Source organism: Scardinius erythrophthalmus (assembly GCF_964197995.2).
Source record: "Scardinius erythrophthalmus genome assembly, chromosome: 23".
In the NCBI taxonomy this organism is placed as follows: domain Eukaryota; kingdom Metazoa; phylum Chordata; class Actinopteri; order Cypriniformes; family Leuciscidae; genus Scardinius; species Scardinius erythrophthalmus.
This window is the reverse complement of record NC_138243.1, coordinates 19183862-19210216: the sequence shown is the minus strand read 5'-3', so window position 1 is coordinate 19210216 and position 26355 is coordinate 19183862. Positions and strand designations below refer to the sequence as shown.

General features: G+C 36.3%; 1 protein-coding gene across 24 annotated transcripts in view; it reads right to left on the bottom strand.

Moving 5' to 3' along the window:
* picalma (phosphatidylinositol binding clathrin assembly protein a) overlaps positions 1 to 26355 on the bottom strand; it is a 40785-nt gene that overhangs the window by 1965 nt on the left and 12465 nt on the right. For 5 of the 24 annotated variants that reach the window (XM_081354358.1, XM_081354380.1, XM_081354359.1 and 2 more), the window contains 21 exons: positions 23165 to 23307; positions 22421 to 22496; positions 19132 to 19234; positions 18947 to 19040; positions 18679 to 18790; positions 17413 to 17519; positions 17287 to 17328; positions 14922 to 15007; positions 14068 to 14191; positions 13827 to 13966; positions 12318 to 12415; positions 10662 to 10814; positions 8573 to 8656; positions 8217 to 8297; positions 7012 to 7119; positions 5983 to 6108; positions 5585 to 5615; positions 5401 to 5500; positions 4402 to 4425; positions 2148 to 2207; positions 758 to 856 (listed from right to left, as the gene is read on the bottom strand). In XM_081354358.1, coding sequence (XP_081210484.1) covers positions 758 to 856; positions 2148 to 2207; positions 4402 to 4425; positions 5401 to 5500; positions 5585 to 5615; positions 5983 to 6108; positions 7012 to 7119; positions 8217 to 8297; positions 8573 to 8656; positions 10662 to 10814; positions 12318 to 12415; positions 13827 to 13966; positions 14068 to 14191; positions 14922 to 15007; positions 17287 to 17328; positions 17413 to 17519; positions 18679 to 18790; positions 18947 to 19040; positions 19132 to 19234; positions 22421 to 22496; positions 23165 to 23307 — 1991 coding nt within the window. The remainder of the gene's footprint in view (positions 1 to 757; positions 857 to 2147; positions 2208 to 4401; positions 4426 to 5400; positions 5501 to 5584; positions 5616 to 5982; positions 6109 to 7011; positions 7120 to 8216; positions 8298 to 8572; positions 8657 to 10661; positions 10815 to 12317; positions 12416 to 13826; positions 13967 to 14067; positions 14192 to 14921; positions 15008 to 17286; positions 17329 to 17412; positions 17520 to 18678; positions 18791 to 18946; positions 19041 to 19131; positions 19235 to 22420; positions 22497 to 23164; positions 23308 to 26355) is intronic. The other 19 variants (XM_081354376.1, XM_081354373.1, XM_081354375.1 and 16 more) reach the window with 13 other exon arrangements.

The window sequence follows — 26355 nt, the reverse complement described above, 5'->3', positions numbered from 1 at the left end:
CACACAAGAGGAAAATTCAGAGCCAGACAGGCTAGATAATAAAAGAGAGGTTCAGAAAGAGAAAGGGCTGTTTGTAAGCGACTAAAATCCTTCTCGTTCTGCAAGGTTGCGGGATGGTACTGATTTCCTGCGCTAACACTACTACAGAAATGAAGCAGGAGTTGCGGGGGCACCATATGTATTTCGAGCTGAAATTTAGGTGTGATTGTGGAATACATATGCTTCCCCCAGAGATGTGTGAAGGCCACCCATGCTAGCTTTAATATTCAGAACAGCGCTGCGATGGCACATGAGGGTGAACTAACTACAGCGCATTCTGAATAAAGCCTCTGGCGCTCTAGAGCGGCTTCTAAAATAGAGCATGATCGGTCAGGGTTGACCTGATGGCTTTATTCCGAAAAGAATCATGGGGCTGGATAAATGCAAAAAACTGCAGAGACCTATGGATAACTACTGTGCTCTAAAATGATTGGATTAAGGTGTGGTCACATTACTGAAATTTCACAGGCAAAAAAGATCAATTGTCTGTTATCTATAGTCTAGTGAGGAAGCAGAACTCACACAGAAATCACTTTCAAACCAAGCAACTTTGAAATTGCTTGGGGATTGAAATCTGTGTGGGGAAATCCAGATTGTGTGAATTCCTTTAGAAATGACTGGATTTTGTCTGCGAAAATTCACCAACTCAACAGTAAATCTGACCACACCTTAAGGCTTCCAAATTTGATTTGTAACCTTATTATGTGTGCGGTTATACCTGTGCCCCTGAGATTGGGCCAAAGGGATTGGCCGGCCGCATCACAGGCTGCGTGTACATCATGGTAGGCTGGGTCATCATGGAGCCCATTTGAGGTGTCTAGAAAGGAAATAAAACAAAAAAAAATGAAACAGAAAGCAATGTCCTGTCATGACTTTTTGGGACAGTGTTAGCGTCTGGAACTTTAAATGCCAATGGTTTAGAGTTTCTCTGTTCACATTGTGTTTGACAGTACTGAAACTCAGCAAAGAGGAATGTGAGCCAGTCTGAACTCAATGTTCTCATTGGATCAGACTAAAGTTACTGTTTAACTCCACCTGAGCTACATAACACAGCAGACAGGAAAAGTTACACACAGAAACACATTTTTAGGGGTGGGGGTTGGGGGGTCTTTGGAGCAATTCATATTCTTCTACATTAGTTCTAACTCTTAACAAAAAAAACTGAGGTAAATACAGGATTTGGACTGGAGAATCTAAAATGTATGAGTCATAATAGCAGTTATGTAAGTGCAGATGTTGTTATTGAAAAGTGCCTCTCTTTTAACCATTAACCACGGCCTGCGCTGCTTTACCTGTATGGCTTACTCAACCTCTATTATCGAGTATAATGTAAAACTCTAAAAGAGGAGAGGAAAGGAAAACTCAGTGTTGATTATAGATAGAACCTTCATGTCCATGTGGATTTAAATGCAAATAATAATAATAAAATGAATGCATTCAATTTTATTATAATTTACAATAAAATAAAATAGAATAGAGTTTATTTTTATTATTAACAATAAAAACAACAACAATTATTATAATAAATATTTTTTATTAAAAATAAAATTACAAATCAATTATTATTGATATAATTATTAGGTGCTACATCAGGATCTTTTTCATACTTAAATTATTTAATACAATTTAATGATAATTTAAAACATAATTAATTAAATTGTTTTATTAAAAATAAAACTTAATGTATAATTATGAATAAAATAAGAAGCTACACCAGAATTATAACATTGGTTCCCACTCATGCTTAATAAATAAGTAAACAAACACCAGACCATCCAGTCTTACACTGGGGAAAAAAAGTGTTTTTCAAGAACATCAAATGACGCCCATTTTTTTTTCTTAAAGCTAAGGGCTCATGGAGGAGAAAGCAATGCAGAAAAACCCGCAAACATGATGAATAAAACACAGAGAGAAAAAAAAAGATACAGGTCTCTGTATCGTTGACCTGCACTCAATGAAGAGGTGCTTGGAGCTCTAGAGAGCCCTTTATCGTGTTCTGCACACCCACACTACACTGACAGCATCACTGCAGTCTCCGAACACACAGGAGTAGAAAAGATAATACTTCTGACACTGATGGAGTGAGTAATGCAGTAATTTCTACTCACCATTGTGTATCCCATCATTCCTGTGGGCGTCGTGGCAGGGAAGGCCATGACTGAGGGAGCCTAGGAGGACACATTCGATGTTAGAACAGAAATACCACAGGTGAAACTTTTTTTTTTTAGCATGAAAGAGCGATTCTTCTGAACACCTTAAGTGAGAAATTTCCACTCGTGCAGCCATGAGAACACAACTGCCCCAGACACGCCATCTCAGTCTCCACGTTTACACACGGCGCTCGGTGAACAAAGGCAACTTTGTGCAAGTGGACTAACAGAATGCTCTTTTCAAAATGTATTTTACTTCAGTATTTTAGCTTTCTCTCTTCATGGAGAGTCGCTCACATCTGGGAAACATTCAAGATGTCTTTACACACAGAGCATCAAAACAGGAATATAGGCAAGGAGATAAAGAGGAAGAGCGAGAAAAAGTGTGTGTGTGTGTGTGTGTGTGTGTGTGTGTGTGTGTGTGTGTGTGTGTGTGTGTGTGTGACCTCTTTGAAGGCAGAGTGATTAGTTGCAGGTGCAGAGCTCTGGTGGAAGAGAGAAGCTCTTTGTGAAGGAGCTGTGAGATTCTCAAGAAGGCCTTCGGTAGCCACAGACACACTATTATTTCCTCTGGTGCTTCACTCCTCTGAACGGCCTCCTGAATTCAATGACGGTGACCAAATGACCAATAAATTGTTAAATAAACATTTTAACGGACACAGGGTAATTTACCCATGAACTATGACAACTTCTGAAAAAGCAGAGGAGATTGTTTTGATGTCATAAAACCCTTTACGAAGCTGCGATGGATTAAAGTAATAAGATATTAAATTAATTGACATATTTCATTGTTCATGCTAATTTTCCCTTTAAATTCAACAAAAGTGACAGTAAAAACTAATACATTGTTACAAAAATATTTTTCAAATAAGCGCTGTTCTTTTAAACTTTCTATTAAGGAATCCTGAAAAAAAGTGTATATGTCCTCAAACATCACAATCATTTTCAACATTGATAAGAAATGTTTCTTGAGCACTAAATCTGCATATTAGAATGATTTCTGAAGGATCATGAGACGATGAAAACTAAAAAGTAATGTGTTATGGCTAAAAAAAAAATAAAAATCAGCTTTGTAATAATCAATAAATTACATTTTAAAGGTGCATTGCGCAACATTTCATGTTAAAAATACCCGTTTTTCTAACCCATACATGCTTAAACAATTGCCTGATGGGCTGAATGAGCCCTTCTCTGATCACTGCGATTGCCTCTATAATCCTGTACAGTAAAATAAATAAGAGGGATTCGGGTCGGAATTTGAGACTGGGCGTGACGTCATACGCGTTCCGTTGCAGTGTTGCAGTTTCGCTTGTCGCCAGAGGGGGCATAGTTCTGCAAAAACTCAGAGACTTGCGCAATGCACCTTTAAATGTATATTAAACGGTTTTAAATTGTAATGATATTTTAGAATATTATGGTTTTACTATGCGTTTGATTAAATAAACGCAGCCTTAGTGAGCTTGCTTGTTTTGGGAAAGAAAAAAAATTCTTAAAGATCCCCAAAGTTTTACAAATTCTCTGAACACTGTTGTGAATCTATCAACTAAACCTTGTGTATATCACACCGAATCAGAACAAATTGAAATGAATCTCAAGATGGTGGAAGGTAAATATGCTGGCAGAGTTGTGGAATCTCATTAAGATACAAAACGGTACAATGTAAACATGGAAATGTAAACTTGTATCTAGACTAGGGTAAGCAAACAGTTCAGCTGTACTGCATTCTTAGGAGAAACATTTAACTCTGCAGGATTTAATGGGACTAAATCATGCTGATGTACTTATAAATCCATCAATGTCCTGTTTAAAAAAAAATAAAAAAATCTCTGGTGGAAGTGTTTCCATAAGAACGTTTACCAAGGCACGTTATTGATCTGAATCAAACAGTTGGGCGTACCTTGTATTGGACTTTGCACAATGTCCAGTAAACCCTGCACTGGAAACACTAACCCATTGATTCACGCCAAAATGACTACAGTTGTTTGCTGATGGCGATAAACAAATGAAACCGATGAGGAAATGGTAAAAGAGGAAGAAAGCTGTCAGCCATGCCAAGATAACATTTTGTTAGATCAGCTCATGGGTTTCTGTGCAATTTTGGTCACTCAAACACACACACAGGTCATAAACTGTGACCAAAGCAAAGGCGGTGCGGTGGGGTTAATAATCTCATGCGTTTCAGAGAAACGTTCAACTCAACAATTCGACTTACGTATTGTGGGAAAAGCATGCCGTTCTGTTTATCCCCCGGACGAGAACAGTTACACAACGCAACAAACAAAATTAGAGGGCATACAACACACTAACATCTCACATTGTAAGCTCACACAAACACATTGTAAACACAGACAAGACACAATACATTCCAGCTGTTTTTGAGGGTGGATTACAACTCTGTTCCAAAAGCTAATGGCAACATTAGAAACCTAGACAACAAGTAGGCAGCAATGTTGCTTTATAAGATACCTCAATTTGGTCAAAATGAAAGCAGAATTGCATATATATTTCCGAAATAAGGCCAGAATGCATTGTGACAACCCCACTGAGAAAATAATGAAAAGTATCCTGAAAAGTAATGCTAGAAAATAGTACTACTAAGTAAAATACTATTTTATCCAACATTTGTGTAAAGTATCAAGTTGTTAGCTAAGCCAAATGCTAACTTCAAAGTATATAGAATCAACTTCCAATTTGGAAAAGTACAACAGTTGTACCCATTCAGAAATTGTTTAACAAACACAAGAGCACCAACAAAGTTATTCACAGTTAATGATAATAACGTTATCATAGTTAGATGAAGTAAATGAAATGCATCAATGAGTCGAAGTTCCATTACATGACAATAAAACCTGTTAAGCAAATGTTTAAAGAGACAGAAGTCTCTATTGATCATTGTACACCTACAGTACAAATGTTAGCTAGCCGTTTTGTGTCTGTATACATCGTCATCCAGTCATTGGACTGCCATTTTGGTCACATGAAATTAGATTTTGCTATTGTACAATGCTTCAATTGAGTCACTTATGATGCTGTCTTAGAAGGTAGCTCCCCATGTAGAGAGCGAGGCAGCTCATCAGGGTTTGGAACAGAGCCCATGTTTCAGAATCAGTGGAGGATCTCCAACTATTATCCGTCTATTGGTTTATGACAGCTGTTTCTAGCATGAGTTTTGTTTCATTGGAGTAAGAGAAAGCACATATTGTTTCCTCACCATAGTGGCAGGGTTCCATGTTGTGGTCGGAGCCATCTTTGGTTGCCAGTTGGTTCCTCCAGTCAACTTCTTCTCTCCGGGTTGAATCCAGTGGATGTCACTGAGAAGGAACAGAAGAAACAATCATGATAAAGTTTGAAGAACACTATGAATTTAGATTGAGATGAACCGTAAATGTTCATACTTCTTCATTGTTCCATTTCCAATACCGAGATCTATAAAAAAATAATTAAAAAAAGAGAGAGAGAAACTTGTTAGGACTATGCCAGTCATTGCGTAATGCTAAATTCACCTTTTTAAAATCCTATATCAATAAATAACATGAAAGTTGCTGTTCCTGATTATTACCACCAGAATACAGACATGGCTGCATGATTTGGGGGGATTTTGATTACTATACTAGAAACCGAGCAGCTCTGAGACACTGAAAACTGGATCATGATCTGCATGTGTGCCATGCATATTTTCAATTAAATTTCAGTCTTTGCGATTCAATAATTGCACCAAGCCAATTTTATTTCAATTAATCATGCAGCCCAAATACAGAGAGTTCACTTGATGTAACAAAAACAATACACTTACTGCCCACAAGGTTGGCCAGGGAGGAATCCAAGTCATCGGAAACCAGTTTGCCTGCTTGGGCGCTGGGCGTCAGGCCCTGGTTGGGAGAGGCCACTGTGGGTTTCAGGAGGCCACCTAAAATATCATCTTAAACAAACAGAGGAGAGGGAATGGGAGAGGGATAAAAGACACAGACAACACACACAAACACAAAAAGCACAATTAGGTTGGGTGGAGCAAGAGGCAGCTGGCCTCAGAGCAAATGTTGCAGGACTGAAAGTGAAAGAATGTGGGTAAAATCTTGTGAAGTCAACTCACCCAGACATGCAGTGCCATGCAAAGCCAGCGGCCCAAACAGATCAAACCACACAGTGAGAGGAGAAAAAGAGGACAGGATAAGGAACATCCCAAAACATGACTGTGTAACTTAATGGTGGTCTTATTTTGACACGACACAGATTCACAATAAAAGAAATGCTTAGAAATTTAAGCTAAATTCAAGTCAACTTCTGTAATGTACCATATTATTTTGTTCCGTTTAAAATAACATGCTTGAAAAGACCAAGAATGTGTATTAAGTGAGTTTTTAATTTAACATTGATTGGTTTTAGTCATTTTTTATTATGTGTTGTGAGCTGGATTCAAACCTGAGTTGTCAATATGAGCCTCAAGGCTCAATGTTTTAGAGTGCTAACCACTGCTCCAACTGATCTCCTGATTTCAAGCAAATTAATGCTACAAGGCTGTTTTATGAGAAGCCTAATGTGGGATTTTGTCAGTGCAGTGTAATAAGATGTGTGTTTGAAAAGCAAGTTCCAAACATGCAGTATTGAGAACATGACGCAAAAGAGATCAAGTGCTTAATCACATTGTGATCCCTTTTCTTATGAAAAATATCACACAGCTAGTTGAAGCATGGTCCAAAGATCTACTCCATAAAGGCTCTGGGCCCCCAAAACACATTGGCTTTCAGCAGTAAGATGGATGTGAAGCATCATGTGGAGAGAAAAGCAATGAGTGAGTCACAGCAACTGGGTTAGCATCTCTTACCAGTCGAGTCTGTGCTGTTGGCGGCCGACTTATTGCCGAACACAGAGTCAAAGTCGACATTAAGGCCTGTCGAACTGGGAGGCTGGGCAGCGGGAAGTGCAGAGAACCCTGTGTTAGAGGAAACAAGGTCAGACCTAAAAAACACACACCACAGGCTGGTTCACCTACACGTTATGGCTGGAAAAATGCCAGAAAAAGTCATTTTAAACAGTGGTTAATGTTTTCTTCCAGTTCATGTGTAATGCATAATTGCCATCATTAATTTAAATGAATCATTTCTGTTGTAGTCGAGAGACTTCCAAAAAATGTCAGCTGTTTGACTGGGTTAAGCCCACAACATGATTGTAGCAACAACAAAAAAGCAGCTATTTAACTTCAACCAACAACAGCATCAACTTCATCATGCCAACCTATCCTGTCAGATAAAAGCTCCTCATTTATTCCCCTTCTTCATTGTACCTGTAAAGTTTCAACTACTATCCTAAATGAGTATGAGCTATTTGAGGTAAAATGACTAATAAAATAAATAAATAAAAATAGGGAAAGTCACTAGATTTTATATTATCCTAAATTTCCTATTTTTTTTAGTATTTAATTTAATAAATTGTGATAGTTAGACTAATTACATTAAATATGCAAAATAAAATATAAACATTAGATGAGAAACAAAATTATAAATGTTGCCCTGCCAACTAATTGAAACCAAATTAAAGTTGAAATTAAATTAAAGTACTAAAAATCATTAAAAGTGAAATTAAAAATAAATTAAAGCAAAATAGAAATAATAATAAAAAAGGCAAAGGCAAATAAAATGAATAAAAATAAAATTAAAATTAAAAAAATTATTCTAAATATTAACAAATATGTGAAAAATACTATCATCTGCGAAAAATGATAGGAAAATTCCTTTTTGGAATTTACATACAATTATACTGATTAATTGTTATTTTCAACTATTCCAATAGATAATTAATTGGACTAAATTAAGATAAACTATTAAAATGGCAACCCTGTTAAAAACAATTATATTCATTATAAAGGCTGAAAACGCGTTGCAAACTGAAACTGTGAGCCGAATGTCTGAATCAACTTCCAACCTGTTCCTACTAGCTCAACAAAAGCCCACCTGCGAATGGAACAAAAAAGGACAAGAGACAGCTGTAGGACACAGAAAGATAGAGACAGGCTGGAGGGACGACACCTACCTCCGAATAGTCCAGCTACAGCGGAGGGCTCAGAGTGGAAGAGAGGAGTGTTAGGGTAGGCAGCCGGAGAGCAGAACGAGTCTGACAGGCCCAGAATAAAAGCACAGGAGAGCCAGAAATGGGAAAATTAGTCAAGTGAGACAGGAATATGCAATAAAGAAGCAAAAATAATATCAGGAAAGAAATGATATAAAGCCTGCATACTCTATATTTAAGTAAAGAGGGTGAAGATAAAACAAAACCGTAGTTCATTTTTTGGGGGGAGGTAAAAAGCACTCAGAGGGGAAACCACGGGGAAAAAACGTCACTATGTTTCCTGAGGTCAGAAAACATAAATCACACTGGGACGTCTGTACCTGAGAGGAAGCAGCCCATCCGAGCAGAGGGCTCGACGGGTGACGCAACCGAACTGCTCGAATCAATAAAGGGATTGTAATTATCTGGAGAACCAAGAAATGAAATTGACATTTGGGAAATACTTTAAAACTTAACACTCTAAGGATGGGAGAAATAGAAAAGGGTAAAGGAAAAGGGCAGCAAAGCACAACCAAGCAGGTTTTTGGGTAAGGTGGTCCAGAGACCATCATATAGACCCATACAGAAAAAAAAAAAATAATAAAAATAAAAAAAAATCACCATATAAAAAGCAATTATCTGAGGTTAAGTGTGGGTAAAAAGGACCACCAAACACAAATAGGGCACATGCATTTTTTAAGCAGTTAATTTGTACTTGATAACAGCCATTCTCACTCTTGATCACACTCATTTATTCATATTAGACCAGCATTACTAGACCATAAAAGCTAAGTCCCCATATTACAGCTGTACAAACACAAACACGCTTTACAGTGGCAACAAAACATCTGTCTGTCACTCTCTCAAATATGTTATTGTTCGCTCCGAGAACATAATAAATAATGTCCTCAGCATAGAACAAACTCACAGAAGCTAAACTTCCATAGAAAGGCATACACACATTCACAAACAAACACACACAGGCTGTTTTTCAAAACCTAAGCTGTGTTCAGAATAGCATACTTCTCTTATCACCTCTGCAGCATATACTGCATATGACAATTTTATAAATTATAATTTAGTATGATCTACATTTGCAGTATACAACCCAAGTACACTGCAAGAATCACTGTATCCTACAATGCAATGCGCTTGACTTGATCCATTTTTTTTATTAATTTCCACTAATGGAAATGAACTTTTTTTTTTGTCACTACAGTTGTTATAGCAATGAATTGAAAAATATTGTACATATGGCAATCATTTTTTGTCATTTTTTTTTTTTTTCATATTTCGATTAATAAAAAGCAATTAATAAAGCATGTAATAAAGTCATTGGGCCCTATCATAGACCCGGCACAATGCGGCGCCAGGTGCGAAGCAAGTGTTTTTTGCTAGTTTTAGCACGACACAGTTATCTTTATCACGTCCTGCGCCATGTTGTTTAAATAGCAAATGCATTTGCACCCATGGGCGTGCTGGTCTGAAAACGAGGTGTGTTTGGGCGCATTGTTGGCACGTTGCTATTTTGAGGCAACTGAAATAGACTGTGCCATTGACCAACTGAAACCTGGTCTATGGAGCAATATATTTTTTTGTTATCTAATGAGCGATTTAGTAATGTGCGCCTATAGGCGGGTCAACAACGCACGTACACTTTGTCCCGTAGATGAGACTTTGATTGGTTTATTGCATGTTACACCAAAACACACCCATTACTCATTAAGAGAATAGAGACAACCCTTTTAGACCATCTGCCGACCATTTTTACTGTTAATAAACTAGCAAAAGTGGATTCGGACACGTCCTAAGTGCGCTTGTGCCGTGCGCTTTAGACCATGCGCTTAGATCGTTAAAATAGTGCCCTTAAAGTAAAATCCTAATGTTACTCATATATATATATATATACACACACACACACACAACTTGGCTATGCCATAGTTTAAGTAAATATAATATATTATATATACATTAAATGTTTTAGAATTACACAACAATATTTATGTAATGTTACTATGTGTGTGTGTGTGTGTGTGTGTGTGTGTGTGTGTGTGTGTGTGTGTGTGTGTGTGTGTGTGTGTGTGTGTGTGTGTGTGTGTATGTGTATATATATATATATATATATATATATATATATATATATATATATATATATATATATATAAATATATATATATATATATATAAATATATATATATATATATATATATATATATATATATATATATATATATATATATATATTACATTAAATAAATATTGTTGTGTAATTCTATATAAAACATTTAATGCTTAATAGACTTTTTTACATACCATTTAACTAACTAGTATATGAAATTTAATTTCAGTTTCAGGGAAAACAGACTAGCACGCAGCAGGCGAAAGAAAGCAAACAGTGCACTACATGAGAGAAAAGAACAGCCGTTTACCACCGAACATTTCATGACTGGGTGTCCTAGAGGAAAAACTAACAGCATCTGAAGACACAACAGGCAGATGGACAGGATCAACAACAGGTTTTGTAAGGAAAGGATTTAAGTTTGGAATGGAGTCGTCAACGGCCTCTGTAGACGTGAAAGGATCTACACGGCCAAAGACAAGACAGAAACAGAAAATAACAAGAAGAGGTTAGAGAGAGAGAGAGAGAGAGAGAGAGAGAGAGCAAGAGAGAAAGAACATGCAAACAGAGACTAACAGACAAATGAGGTGGAGTCTGTTTGGTCTAGACTTGGATGCTTTCAGATGTAAATAAACTACCATCGCACTGGACTGAATGAGACATCTGACACACGTTGTAATGCATATGGTACATAAATCGTGCATCTAAGCTAAATGGACAGAAATGAATCAGGACAAACATTAGAAAGCATAAAATTGTATTTGACTGGCAATCAAATACATGGAGTAAACCGTGTGATTTGCAGCTTTAAAGTTGTACTAAAATGATTAAATGCATACATATTTATGCACACAATATTAAATATTATTATTGTTACTCATTACTCAAACTTTGAAGCTGCAAATCCATAAAAACGTTTTTACTGGTTATGCATAAGGTCCAATAAAACTTTAGCCTGATTTGCAGCTTTAAAATTTTAAAATTGAAAATACTTATACTCTATTATATATTATTGTTATTATCATTATTATTGTACAACTTAGCTATGCCATAGTTTAAGTAAACATTTAGCCTGATTTGAAACATACAAAAAATGTAAAATAAATAAATAAAAATACACACCATATTATATATTATTGTTAATTAATTCATTCATTAAAAATTTATGTTGTATATAGTATATATAATTCCCAAAATCCAATGTGAAATTCAACATCTATAAACACCTCAGTATACCTCTTCAAGCTGTCATTTTCACTGTTAACATGTTAACCTAATATTAAAGGATTAGTTCACCCAAAAATGAAAACTCACATTTACTCACACATTTTGTTCCAAGACTTGGAATATGTTCAACAAGTCGAAAAGGATCACTTTTACAAGGAGTTTTTGGAGTGTGACAACCCAAGTTTAAATTTGTTCCCGTTATCTTGGAGAAGTGTGGCCAGGATAGCCATCTAAAATGTCTCATTCTGTGTTCCACGGAATGAAGCTCATTAGGGTTTGGAACAACATAGGGATGAATAAATGATTACAGATTTATCATTTTTAGGTGAGCTATTCCTTTATATGCAGTAGGACATTACATCACTCTGGTGTTGAAAAGTGTAAAGCGCATTTTACGTAGTATAATTCAATAAACACTGAAAGCTGCAGGCCTTTTCTGGATCTGCCTGGCTAATATCGGAAACCAATATTACATCAGTTCCATCATGTTAAATATCAGGTTACACAGCCTATCAGCTCTTTTGGTTAAAAATTAGCCCCTCATTTAACAGTTTAGAGAACATGGAACAAGAACATGGAACAAGAACATGGAACAAGAACATGGCTTCTTTCCTCAAGGATAAAAATCCAGAGGGAAAATTCATGGCTTCAGAGGAGAAGACCGTGTTGATGTAAGCTCGATTTCTTTGAGATACATATTAATGCAGATCTGTGAGTTCCTGTGGTGTGACCCGCTCACCTCCCCATGTGTTGGCTAAAGGCAGGCCGCTGGAGAGAGGCAGGGAGGGCTGGAACGCGGGCTGCAGGTCCAACAGATCGTTCGGCACCTTCGGAGTACTGGAGCCAGACAAACACAGAAACACACACACACGAATCACATTAATGTCTTCCATTAAACGGCAGTCGAAGCGCCAAGCATTTCACAGTTATATGGGAAAGACAAACTTGGCATGTTGATTTGAAGTGCTTAAAGTGGAGACTTAGGGAGTAGAGGGGAAATTCACATGCAATCAATACCTCCTTCACAGCCAAATCCTGTCTGGGCAGGAATTCACACACTTACAGCACAAACAAGAGAACCGGAGCCTGATTTTAAACAGCTTCTTTTTTTTTTTTTCATTCTACACAAAGCCACGCAGTTTCAGGACAGCAAAGATTAATCTGATTTGAACAAACCTCTAACCGCAAGTATAATAGTAATAAATGATGCTCGCCTTTGCAAGGACCGTTATTAATGCATGTCCCCGTTGCTCTTTGGATGACATCATCATTATAAGCACATACGCCTGAAACGTAATTGCTGAGTTTAACTTGCCGTCACTGTGTAGTCCTGCATAGAGCCCTAATAAAACACTGAAAGCTGAAGATTGATGCCAAACGATTGCACATGTGCACTCATGCACCAACTGGGAAAATAATCACTACCAGCCGTGTATCATCAGAACAGAAAGACTGTGGAATCAATCATTAAATATCCAGCAATTAGTTCTGCCCACAATCTAACTGGCTGAAAAGCATTTGAACTTTGCTGTTATTTAAAATCAACATAAAATGGCATTCCCAATATTTCACAATGTGACATATTTCAACTTGTACAGTATTAAAAAAAAACATAAAATAATATATGTAAAAATATATAAAAATGATATTATTTTGTTACACAAATGATGAGTAACAATTCAAATTATATTCAACAAGTAGACAAAAATGTACAGATCAAAAGTTTGGGGTCAGTGAGAATAAAAAAAAGAAGAAAGTTTTTGAAAGAAGTGTCTTCTGCTCACCAAGGCTGCAATACAGTAAAAACAACAATATGAAATATTACCGTTTAAAATAACTGTTTTCTAAGTTTATATATTTGAAAATGTAATTTATTCCTGTGACGGCACAGCTAAATCGTCAGCATCATTACTCCAGTCTTCAGTATCACATGATCCTTCAGAAATCATTCCAATATGCTGATTTGCTACTCGAGAAAGATTTACTTTTTTTTTTAAATCAATATTGATAACAGTTGTGCAGCTTAATATTTTTCTGAAAACTGTGATACATTGTATACCCAAGATTCTTTGATGGATATAAAGTTCAAAAGAACAACATTTATTTGACAGAATTGTTTTGTAACATTATAACTATTTTACTGTCACTTTCGATCAATTTAAAGCATTTCTGCTGACTCTTACTCTTAAATTACTCTACTTACTCTAAATCTTACTCACCCCAAACTGTAAATATATCAAACTATTACCTGTTAGCAAAGCTACTGGATGTGGAGAACAGGTCAATGGCTTGGGCGGTACTGATGGTTCCCGTCGCCGTTGAAACGGGAGATGCTGCAGTCGTGGAGGATGTGGAGGGCTTCTTGGACAGTTCCTTCAAACGCTGCTCCTTGGTGTTGGAAAAACCAAACGGGTTAATTGCCTTGTTGATCGTGCATGCTCCAAATTAATCAGGTTTTATAAAACCTGATGTAGATGCTCGTTACGTACCTTAAGTGCTTTTAATCGAGCCTGCTCCTCCTCCAGAGCAGCCTGCTTTTCCCTCTCATCAACTTTGGTGAAAGAGATACCCGTGTTGGCCAAGGAGGACACCGCGTTGGACAGCGTACTGGCTCTGAGTGGAAAGACAGACAGAGGATCTCATACAGTAAATATGCCACTGTTGAAAACACAAGGGTTGCATTAGTGGAAATCAGCGCTACTAGCATTGGCACAGAGCACATTTTTACTGCTTCCGCTACAGGAACCAACTTTGACTCTTTTTGTGGAAATCCAGGGTCAATGTTAGCAAAGCTTGCATTTTTTTAGCCTACATCCAAACTGCAAGTCATCAAATTCCTGTGCAACTTAGTTTAAACACCTGATTGTCCTAGAAGTATATGTAGCATTGAATAAAATAAGAAAATGAAATGGTTAATCAAATTATGTACCATTTATGACCTGATAAAAGACAGCAAAAATCTAATAATTAAACAGCTACAATATGTATTACATGTGCAAAATAAGAGAGAGAAAGAAAGAAAAGTTTCACTTTTGTAACGATCAGTACAGACCCAAAATAAATGAAATTGTACCAAAATACACACATGCACATTTTCAATATCTTGTGAATTTAGGTAAATACGATTTCTAAATGTCAGTATTATATTGTTGTCTGCATAAAAATCAATAACACTTTTGAAAATCCCCCTTACTTTAAAAAACAGAACTTTCTTAACCTGACACAAAACTCCATGAAACACCTCTCCCACACACGCAGATCCATGCATGAATGCAGAGCCTGAAGAAGACAACCCCCTCACACACTAGAAAGTTCAAAATTAACTGCTTGCAAATCACTGTACCTGCTGGCGGCTGTGGAGTCTTTGACCTTTTTCCCCTCTAATGAAGCCAAATGCTGCTCGAGGGCGTCCAGAAGGCTACTAGGGGCCTGGAGGAATGGAAACATTACATTATCTTATAGGCCAGGACACAGTCACAGACCACAGAACAAATATGCACACACAACATACAGTACGGGTGATCATTCAATTGGGGCCAGGTTCAACAACATGAAATTTTGACAAACTAAACGTATACAAAATGATCACGTCCTAAAAAACCTAAGGACCTAACTATGAACAACCTTCCACTAGATTTTGAAAGTTTTTCATGTTGTACTTTATGGTAATGATGTTACAATTTGATGAGTCACATTTTGGAGAAAATGTTTCTCCAATGATATGGTTATATCACAAAAAAATACAAATATATAGCTGCTGTCATATCCAATACAGTGGACCGCTTTCTCTTTTAGCAAACGTTTCTTTGCAAACTCTGCTTTACATTGCCTAATTTACAAAACATTCTGATGTCAAATGCTCCAAACAAACATAATCCTCAGATTCAAAGACCTCTTATATGTCAAAATATCAAGGAACATTTTTTCTAATGTTATGAACACTTTAATAAGTTTTGGACTTGATATAAACAAACAATTTTAAAAAAAATAAGAAAAAAAGAAAGATTAATAGAAAAACAAATAATAATAATAATAATAATAATAATTGATTAGTTTGGAACTGACACATAAAGCTAATCACAGCTTAAGATTCTAAAATGAATAATTTGTTTCTCATTCCATTATCCACCTTATTCTGCTCAGTCTAAACAATGCGCGCTGCCATGACGACGACTCCGGTTGCCTACTTCCGTTCGTAGCGCTTGACCTGTACCAAAGAGTATAGAAGTTACTTCTATACTCTTTGCCTGTACTAGCAGCGAGAGAATGAGTTCAAGCTCCTCATGTGCTGTTGTTATTTGTTTTAACAATTCAAAGAAGATTTCAAACTTTTTAGAAACTGAGTGTTTCGAGCATAAGATAAGAAGGAGATAATGCCTATGTATCAGATACATTCAATAAAGTAAACGTTTAGAGTGGTTAGCGTTAAAACTGAACTTCTCTCGCTACTAGTACAGGTCAAGCGCTACGAACCGGAAGTAGGGAACCGGAGTCGTCGTTATGGCAGCGCCCATTGTTTAGAGCAGAATAAGGTGGATACCTAAATAGAACCTTTTATTTTGTTTTTGAAAAAAATGTTTTCTAAAATGTTTGGCATGATGGTAATGACGAAATATTGGGTACAGTCATGCAATATTATCAATTATTACAAAAATTATAAATTGTTCACATAAATACTGAAAATCCAAAAAAAAAAAAAAAATAAAAAATACAACAAATATGAATGTCCCCCAAATTGAAGAATCACTACTGTACAAAAACACAGATCGCATGCAAAGGTACAAGCCAAAGGCTTCGAAACACAGAGAGAAGAGAGTGAGATGCAGGTACTTACACAAACTGTAAACTGAAAACGAAAGATAAGGAAAGATACAGAATATAAAGGTGGTAGTTTAACAAAGGTGTTTTCAGAGTATTTCAGAAACTGCAAAATAGTGAAGCAGAATAAAAACAAACCCAAAGAGCTTGCAAATGTAAAAGTTTTTTTTTTCCTATATATATATATATATATATATATATATATATATATATATATATATATATATATATATATATATATATATATATATTCTTTTTTTTTTATCATTAAATGAAAACTAATATTAACTGATCACGACCTCTGAATATTGAGGGGAACCTGTCCCACTTAATATTAATGATGATTCTACCCTTCTGCAATCTTACAAAATGAATCACATTCTTTTAAATACGGTCTCTTCAACGCACAAACATGTAAAAACGCAGTTGTTAAAAAGAAACAGAAAACAAAAGAAATCAAACCTAAACCTGATTCTGTTTCCAACCTGTAAGCTGTTTACAGTATGACACCTTTATGTGCTGTATGAATCGAGCATTAAGGACAGTTAAAATAGTTTCCCCCACAGTGTCATGCAGAGATGTCCGCATGCACCAGCGGTTTGCAGCAGCACTGCACAAGCAAATTAGCTGCAGTTCTAGAACTCTCAGATGACTTTTCCGTGTATTAACTCATGTTAAGTATTAAGATTTCTAGGTAACTGCAGGTTAGAGAGTTCTACAACCCGCACTCATTTAAATCTAATGTAGCCGTGCTAAGTTTAGCTGTGGAGCTCAAGCCGTGTCTTGCAGGAAAAAGAGTGACAGATAAGTAGTCGATAGGCAGAAAGGGAAGACAGTCAGTCAGTGTAAGTTTTTCCTCAAAACCAAGGCCAATATATTTGTGTCCTTACCTGTGACAGGTCTGGTATGTCCCCTCGATCGATTCCCACTTGCTGTAATGAGCAGGAAAGTTGTTTTTTTTAATGTGCGCCCCATGCATATTGGCTCATTATATACGCTGGCTTACACCATCTTACCTCTGCCACTTTGAGAAACTCTGAGATTCTCGTCATTCGAGTGAGGAATTTCTTATAGATGTCCAGGCCTTCTTTACACTGGGCTTTCTTCATGTCAAAGTACTTCTCTGCAGATGGGAAAAGGTATGAAGTCAGATTTTTAGATTTCCGTTTCCCACCACATTTTCAGGGGGCTTGCTTGCTTCACCCCGTGACTTCACTAGACCGAGTTATGCTTGGCATCTGTCATCACAACATGACCCGAAGCATCTCTCACTGGTGTGTCAATCTCTCACAGAAACTCTCTTCCAACATGTAACCACTGAACGAAGCCAACGAATGCCGAAGCCACTGTATAGAGCCATCCAACACAAACACTAATTAGGGCTGCTGTTTTAACAAACACTGCAGTAGCGATTTGAACTGCAATATGATAATCTCATATTGCTGCTGCTTAGATATCATACATACAAAATAAGGCAAAATTAATTCATAATAAAACAGCAGCTCTTCAACAGGCCATGCAAACACTTAGCTAGAAAGCAATGTCTTGGCTCTGTATTAATAGAACTGAACAAAACCTCTTTTGCAGACACAAATGTATACAGATCCCTTTGCATTCACATTGTTGCTGAATTTGAAAATGGACTCAGATCTCTTTTTGCTGCAATTTAGTTGATTCGGTACACCGTTTCTGTTTGGAACCCATTCACCTGAAATATACCTGTAATTGTCTAATGAATAAAATCAATTATTTTGTTAATCATGATTATATGTATGTATTATTCAAGTTACAAAAAAATGCTTTCTTTATTTCAATCATATCTTATTTTGATTACTTGTGCAACCCAACTTTAATGTTTCGTTATTAAATTATGCATTCTCAACATCAAATGATCAATCTTTGATAAGACAATATCACAAGGTCTGGATAACCATGTTTAATCACACTCTCTTGCTAATCACCTCTTCAAGTTGAAATTTGCTCAGTTTTACTGCCCTTAACAGTAATGTTGATCTTACTTCGCTCAAAAAATAAATTCTGAGACTACCAATATGTACATGAAGGGTTTGTTTTATGAGCTACAACTTTCAGGCAATAAACAAGCCGTCATAAAACTGAGTGACGTGTCAGGTCAGAGTCCTATGCAGCTGTCAATGAGTGGGTTGATATTGTAAGTTTAAAGGTCTTTGTAACAGGAACCAACAGCAGAGATAACTGGAAAAAGCCAATATGTAGGGCAGCCCACAGTGAGTTTTGGAAGCTCAAATAGGATAACAGCTCACCAAGCAAGTTGATGATCCCTTCATTATAGGCCGCAAACAGACGGATGGCATCTTTAAACAGAAGCATGAATGCGGCGTTAATGACCCCGTTTGTGAGCTCATTGGCATTTACCTGCAGACACAAAACAAGCCAAACTGAATTTGATTTGGGACGATTATGCTGCAAGAACTGATAATTCAACAAAAACAAGTGGAAAAGACCATTGACGAAAGGTCAAGCTGTTGGCGGACATGTAGCAAAGTCTAGCTGTTGTCGTCACAAACTCACGTTGAAGTCGAGGAGCGCATCCATCTGGTTTTGGATAATGGGGATGGTCTTTAGGAGCTTTTCTGTGTTCATAGTTCTCATTACACCGTCCGCCCTTTGCCAACAAAAACGACAACCACACAAATCAGTAAAGAGTTCTCATTTTTGGATAAACTTTCCCTTTAATAATTAGAAAATAGACTTACCCTCGTTTTACTTTTGTGAAGTCAAAAGCCACTTGTCTGTATGAGACTGCCTTTTCGTTCAGGTAGCGGCTGTACCTCCGGATGAAGGTGGACATGTCATATCCTGCACGAAGAACAGAACATGTTGTCTTGAGTTCACAGCTACTCTCGGGTTGTTCAACTTAGTCATACAGCAAACTATATTCTTGTGTTCTGATTCTAGATATTTAAAAATGCGAGTCTTTGAAGTTTTAGTTGAATCCTGAGCACAATATTTCAGTATGATTGTGACTCATTTTTTATTGCTAAGAGGAAAAAACATTCCGGTTTCCATAGGGTTAGTAATGCATGACACAGCCTAGAACCCGTAAGCTTTATCTGACTCTACTTAATATGACAGGTCATCGTGATGTGTACTAGTCTATGCCGCTAGTCATAAGCTCAAATACAAGCATACTAAAGCCAAAAGATACAACACATAAAAGTATTCATTCATCTTCAGAACACAAATTAAGATATTTTTGATGAATCTGAGAGCGGTCTCACTTCTTCGTAGGCTGCTAGGTAATCGATATCTGCCATCCCAGAAAAGTTAGTAAAAACATTGTTAAAATAGTCCAAGTGACTCAACCTTAAGTTTAGCAAGCGACGAGAATACTTTTTGTGCGCAAAAACAAACTATTATCTTTTTATTAAAGATAATAAAGACAAAAATAAAGTCTTTATTCAACTATTCATTTTCTTCCGTGTAGGCCTCTAATGTGAGTTCACGAGCGCCACGACACATGCATATATATATATATATATATATATATATATATATATATATATATATATATATATATATATATATATATATATATATATAATATATATATATATATAAATATAAAGTAAAATGCCCAGCAATGACCAAAAACTCGGACAAAAAGTAGGATCAAGGTGAAATATTGCAGGGTGCCTCAAAAAGAACTTCTGAGCCAGGAAGTTCTAGTCACTTTGAGAAAATGGGCCCAGAGTCCTTCTTGAAAGACTCTCCTCTGATTCCCCTGCTGCCTCCTGTGATTGCTGGCTGCCAGGCAGCTTCTTAACATGGGAAAAGCCTTGGGTAAATAAAACTATTAGCAGGGTTCCCACACCTTGGTTGACTTCAAATTCAAGGACCTTTCAAGGACTTTCCAGGTCCAATACCCTCAAATTCAAGGACTTAATGCGGGGACACATTAGTTTTGTCCAACAACAAACGATGAGGTACCATTATAGTTTCATGCACACGTGACCTTAATGGCAAGTACCTCATGCGGGAAACACTTAACATAACTCAGGGTTTTTCCTTGCTCAAAATGAGGCGGAGGTGGTACAATCCTATTAATGTATTTTAATAATAAGATAATAAAAATTGTATTTTTTGTAGATCATCACATAGCCTATTGTGTTTCCCACATTGTTTGAGCTTGTTACCTCTAGGGGGGTCCGGGGGCATGCCCCCCCGTAAGAAAATTTTGTACATTTTAAAGATAAATTCATTAATCTGGTGCACTTTGAGTCACCCAAATCCACTGTTAAAAATAGATAATCCACCCGCAAACCGCCTATATTCTTTGATTTAGATATCTGCATCTGATCATCACATTACAATTATTCAGATTCTCACTGTTAAGCATGATAGTATGGTAACATATCACACTGAAGTAGGCTGATTTAAAATGAACATTTATTTAAAATAAAAGTTCTTCTTTTGGCAAAATTACATAATTCCTTAATAGCCTAAACAGAGGCTTTACCGTACTCCCTTCAAACTTAAATTGTTTAATTTCATTGTTGTTTCAATCTTTCATTACATTACTGTTTGAATACACTACTTTTTTGTACCTTTTATAAAGGGCATTTTCCCCTAATTTTATTAAATGTATGCTCCATCTTTCATTTCAAATTCTTAAATTTGATCAAATAATATAATAAGACACTAGGCTGTTACCAATTCAATTAAATAATTTACATTGAAAAATAATAACTGTATTAATTTAGATTCTTTTAAATATTTTTGAATATACAAATAAGGAATGTTGAAAAGAATGATACTTTATAAAACTAAACCGCCAGTAGGAGGCGGCAGGCGACCGTCTTAATGAGCGAGTCAGTGAGTCATTCATTCAAACGATTCGTTCAAAAGGCTGATTTATTCAGAATGAGGCAGTTTATGAATGGGTAATTGAATCTTTGACTCAACCGATTCTTTCAAAACGCTGAATCATTCAGTAATGAAACAACTGTTGCATGCCATGCGCACTGGTTCTGCGGTGATCTTTGTTTGGGACTATTTTCGCTGCTGAAACAGAACAAAAACAGTCATTGCGTCTAAAATGTAAGTGACTTAATTTTAACTATTTGTTATTGAACTGTTATGAAATCAGTCTCGGTTTCAATCTTGATGGCATTCAGGCAAACAGCTCTCTGGTCGCGTGTAGCCTAGGCTATATATTGTTTCTTAACTATAATATGTTATAAATAACTGCGCGAGCCTCAACAGCGCTACATTATTACCGTCAGTACATTAGGTAGGACTATATTATTATCAACCATAGGCTATCAATCACCATTTACTTTAAACGAAATAAAACAGAATCATCCTCACGTTTTCGGTGATTCCCTAGTTATTTTTTATTGTCGAGAGACGAAGGCGGCCGCCTCATAATTCTCTATGCAGGAAAAACCCTGGTAACGTATCGCGTATATGCGCGTAACTAGTGCAAATCAAGCAAGCTAGTATGCAAAGGCCATTAAGTGTTGGCAAAATAACACATTAGGGGACTGGAGTGAATATGGAATTATTTCCAGAAAACTTCTTGCACAAAATAAATTCAAGCACTTTCAAGCACCTGTCTCTATTTATGTTTATTTTCAAAAACTTTCCAGGGCCTTGAAAACATTTTTTCAGATTCAAAAACTTTCAAGGATTTCAAGGACCCGTGGGAACCCTGTATTAGTGCTTTATTTAAGCTGAAAGTCGGCCATGTTGCCGAACAGGTCCCAAAAGGGAGTTCAGGGAGAGAAGAGCAGACAGACAAACAGAAAGAGAGAGAAACAGGACCTAATTCTTTCATTGCAGACCCTCCAACACCACATCTGACCATGACTAACACAAAAATGATAGAACTGTGAAAAGGCAGCCCATGTTCTGTCAGCTCCTCAAATATTCATCATTTCTGCATTTGTCATAGATTTGGCTGCTCATAAAAATAGATAATGCAGCTGCAATGTGTTTGGAAAAACAGAATGATTAATGAAGTGTCGGGCTGAAAACACCTACCTTGTAACCCGCTTTTGTCCAAAAAATTACTGAGGTTGAATAATGTGTTCCTGGAGGCCAGATATTGTACAAATCTCTGTCAACATGAAGAACAAAGAGTTCATGTTGCAATTTATTCTGAACTTAGTCACAATGCAAATAAATAGTATTGTCAAAGGCACAAGGGTAAAATTGATTGACTGTGGCACATGAGCTGTTTAAATGCTTTAGCTAGAGCCCTAATACAAAACTATGATCAAACACTGCTGAAAATACCAACAGTTAAAGGATTAGGCTAGTCCACCAAAAAATGAAAATTCAGTTATTAATTACTCATGTCATTTCAAACTTGACTTATTTTCTTCCATGAACACAAAAGGTGAATCCTGGCCACTCTTTTTCAATGTTGACTAGGGTTGTAAATTGTCAAAAATGACACAGAAGCATTGTCATTTTTTAGACTAAAAGCTCCAGTTCTAATTCATTATGTTCTGAAAGTATTCTGAATCATTAATCATTCAAAAGAGTGGCCAGGATGTTTAAAAAAAAAAGATATTAAAATAAATCAAAATAAAAATAAAAATGTAATTACAATAAATAAATAATAATAATAATAATAATAAATAAAATAAAACAAAATTGTAGGAGTTTGGAATCACAAAACAGATTTGAAATTTTTCGGGTGAGCTATTCAGGGGTTCATCAGGTTAGAGAATTCAGGCTAAAGGTGGAGAGTGTGTACAAAAGTGTGTGTGAGTGGCTGACCTCATTGCCGTAGACCATAATGTGGTGTGTAGAGATGAGAGATTTAAACACGACCACCCAGCTGGTGTTGGTGGTGCGCTCGAACAGCGTGTCGGCCAGCTGAGGGATGTTCACATTCATCTCGTTGGTGCACTGGATCAGATCTGGTGAGAGAGAGTTGAAGGAGGTCAATGTGTTAATAATTCAAACTGTCACAGTGTTTATATTTGTGCCAAAAATAACTGAAACCGTTTTGGCTTGTTAACATTTGTTAGAACCCTTCCATTACAGATTTCTTCAAAAGGCATACACAGTGTCCAAACTAGTGGTCAACTGATGGGCTATGCAATGACAGATGATGATACTAATACTGAAAGAGAACAGGGTGGTCAATGGTTGACACTAGACACTATAATTCAATTGTCTGAGGTCAGTAAGACTTTTTAAAGAAATTACTACTTTTATTCACTAAGGACGCATTTAATTGACCAAAGACAGCAAAGACATTTAAAATGTTACAAAAGATAAACAATAAAATTCTTACTTTCCACTCAAATGTTGAAAATAAAATGAACATGTTTCCACAAAAATATGAAGCAGCACAAGTTTTTTCAACAATGCTATTAATAAGAAATGTTTCTTGAGCAGCACATCAGCATATATAATTATTTCTGAAGGATCATGTGACACTGAAGACTGGAGGAATGATGCTGAAAATTCAGCTTTGAGGTCACAAGAATAAATTACTTAATTATTTTTATTTTAAAAAGCAGTTAGGCTATTTTAAATTGTAATATTCACAATGTTACTGTTTTTACTGTATTTTTGATTAAATAAATGCAGCCTTTTCTTACTTGGATTTATTACTGAATTCATATTCATATATACATATACACATTAGTAGCCAATATACATATATTCAGAAGTTATCACTTGCAAATTGTGACAATTTCATTTTCGTCAGAAATACCATTGTAGATTTTATTGCAAATTAAAAAAAATATTCTCATTGGCTATGATTGTCTGGCCATTTTTTTAAAAAGATTTTAATTTACATTTTTTTGCATTATTTTTGTTGGCAAATTATTAGTCAATCATTATTATAATGCCATTGAGAAAATTAATGGCTAAAAATTGACTAAATGATGTACAAGACATTTGTGTAAACAAAACAAAAAACAATTACTTGATGCATGAAACTTCTGTATCCTTTTAACCTTCAAAATGATTAGTCAATCATTCTTATAATTCCATTAGCATTAAGAAAATGAATGAATTTAGCATGACAAAATATTGACTAAAATGTACAAGACCATTTGTGTAAAAAAAAAAAACATAAAAATGGGTTGATGCGTGAAACTTCTGTCCTGTTAACCTTCAAACTCATTGCCACAGTTTCCAATTTAGTGACATTATATTAAAAAAAAAGTTGGCTAACCTAGTGAACAAGCCGCTGTTTCCAGAGAACCATCTGACTCTGTGAACGTGTGTGATGCTAAGGTACAACTGCTCAATGCGTTAGCATTCAGAGCTGACATGGTTAGAGTGAGAGACACGCATTGATATCCTGTTCATTATTAGTTCTTTGGCTGGGCTCCACAGCCATCTGCGCTTCGAGAGCAAGTGCGGGATCCCTCAAGGCTTTCTCTACGCCACCGACACTGTGAGACTCATTCAGGGCTGCAGCTTATCATGCCATTCATGAAACCTCCCACAGACGGCGAAGGAGGACAAATGCAGCCTCTCTCCACTGGGAATTAGATCTGAACGGGTATATATCATCATAATGTTTTCTGGAATCAAATGAAAGAGAAAACCATGGAAGCTGGTTTCCGCCACAGAATACAAAACATATAACTGCAACTTTATATTTCACAATTCAAATTTTTTTCCCTTTACAACTGCAAGTTTATTTCTCATACTTCTGACTTTTTTCCTCAGAATTGCGAGTTTATAATTCTGACTTTTCCTCACAACTGTGTTTAAAGCTGCAGTCCACAGTTTTTCCTCTGTCGCCATCTCTGTTCGAAATCTGCAATTGCAGTTATTCGCGGAATTATCAACTTTACGTGCGTTGTGCCACGGCACAGCGCGATGAATCCAATGTTTTGAGGAGAATGTGCGGCTGTCAGTCACCGTGCCGGTGTGGATATTGTCTAGGGCTGGGCGATAAAACGATAACGATAATTATCGCAATATAATTTTTCTCGATAAAACGATATCAAGAGTTCGATAAATGTTCGATAATGTTTATGCGCCAAAAGTGGAACGAAACTCATTTGAACCGTGCGCCACACGGACCATTTATCCGCTCGACTCAAAGTCCAAACGGCAGCGCAACGCGAGCTCACTAGAGCCGATCATAGACAGTATATAAACGGAGCCGATGCGTTTACTCTGATCGCTCTCGTCACGAGATCCAGTGCGAAGCGCTTGAATTCAGCGAAGGACACAATGTCTCCGTGATTTAAACCAGTTTAAAGGCAGATGAAACAGCGCTGACAAACAGGAGAAACACTGTGCGCAACAATACAGTCAGAAGGCTTTTCCGTCTATACAAATTCCCATTATTTACCATGGATTTACTGTAACGTTAGCCTAATATTAAATGCACCATGAAATGTGGGATATACATATTGAATTGTATTATATTATTAATGTAGACAATGTATTAAAGGACTGATGGAATATAATTACAATATTTAATAATGTATTTAGGCTACTGTTTTTCATACAAATACCATAGAAACCATAAAGTTACATTTTGCCATGATAGTGAGGTTATCATGATCTAAATGCATGATACTGGATGACCAATGGTTAAGTTTAATAAAACTCAGTCAGAATATTACATTTTACCAAATAAAAATTAGCACATGCAGAAACTAAGAAATTAATTGTCCAATAACGATATTTATTTTGTTAAGGAAAAATGGCAAATGTTTGAATGTTCTACCTCAGATTTGTGAAATATTCACCAGTTTGGCAAGTGTTTGTCCTGATATGTTCTGACAATAAAGAGTAGTTTAAATCACAATTAACGCTCTGGTTTCTACAACTTTCACTTAGGAGCAAAAATCTGCCTTTAAACTTGAAAGAAATAAAGATTTGACTTTCATCGTGATAATTATCGATATCGACTGATATAAAAAAAATTATCGTGATTTTTTATTTTGCCCATATCGCCCAGCCCTAATATTGTCATTCGCAAT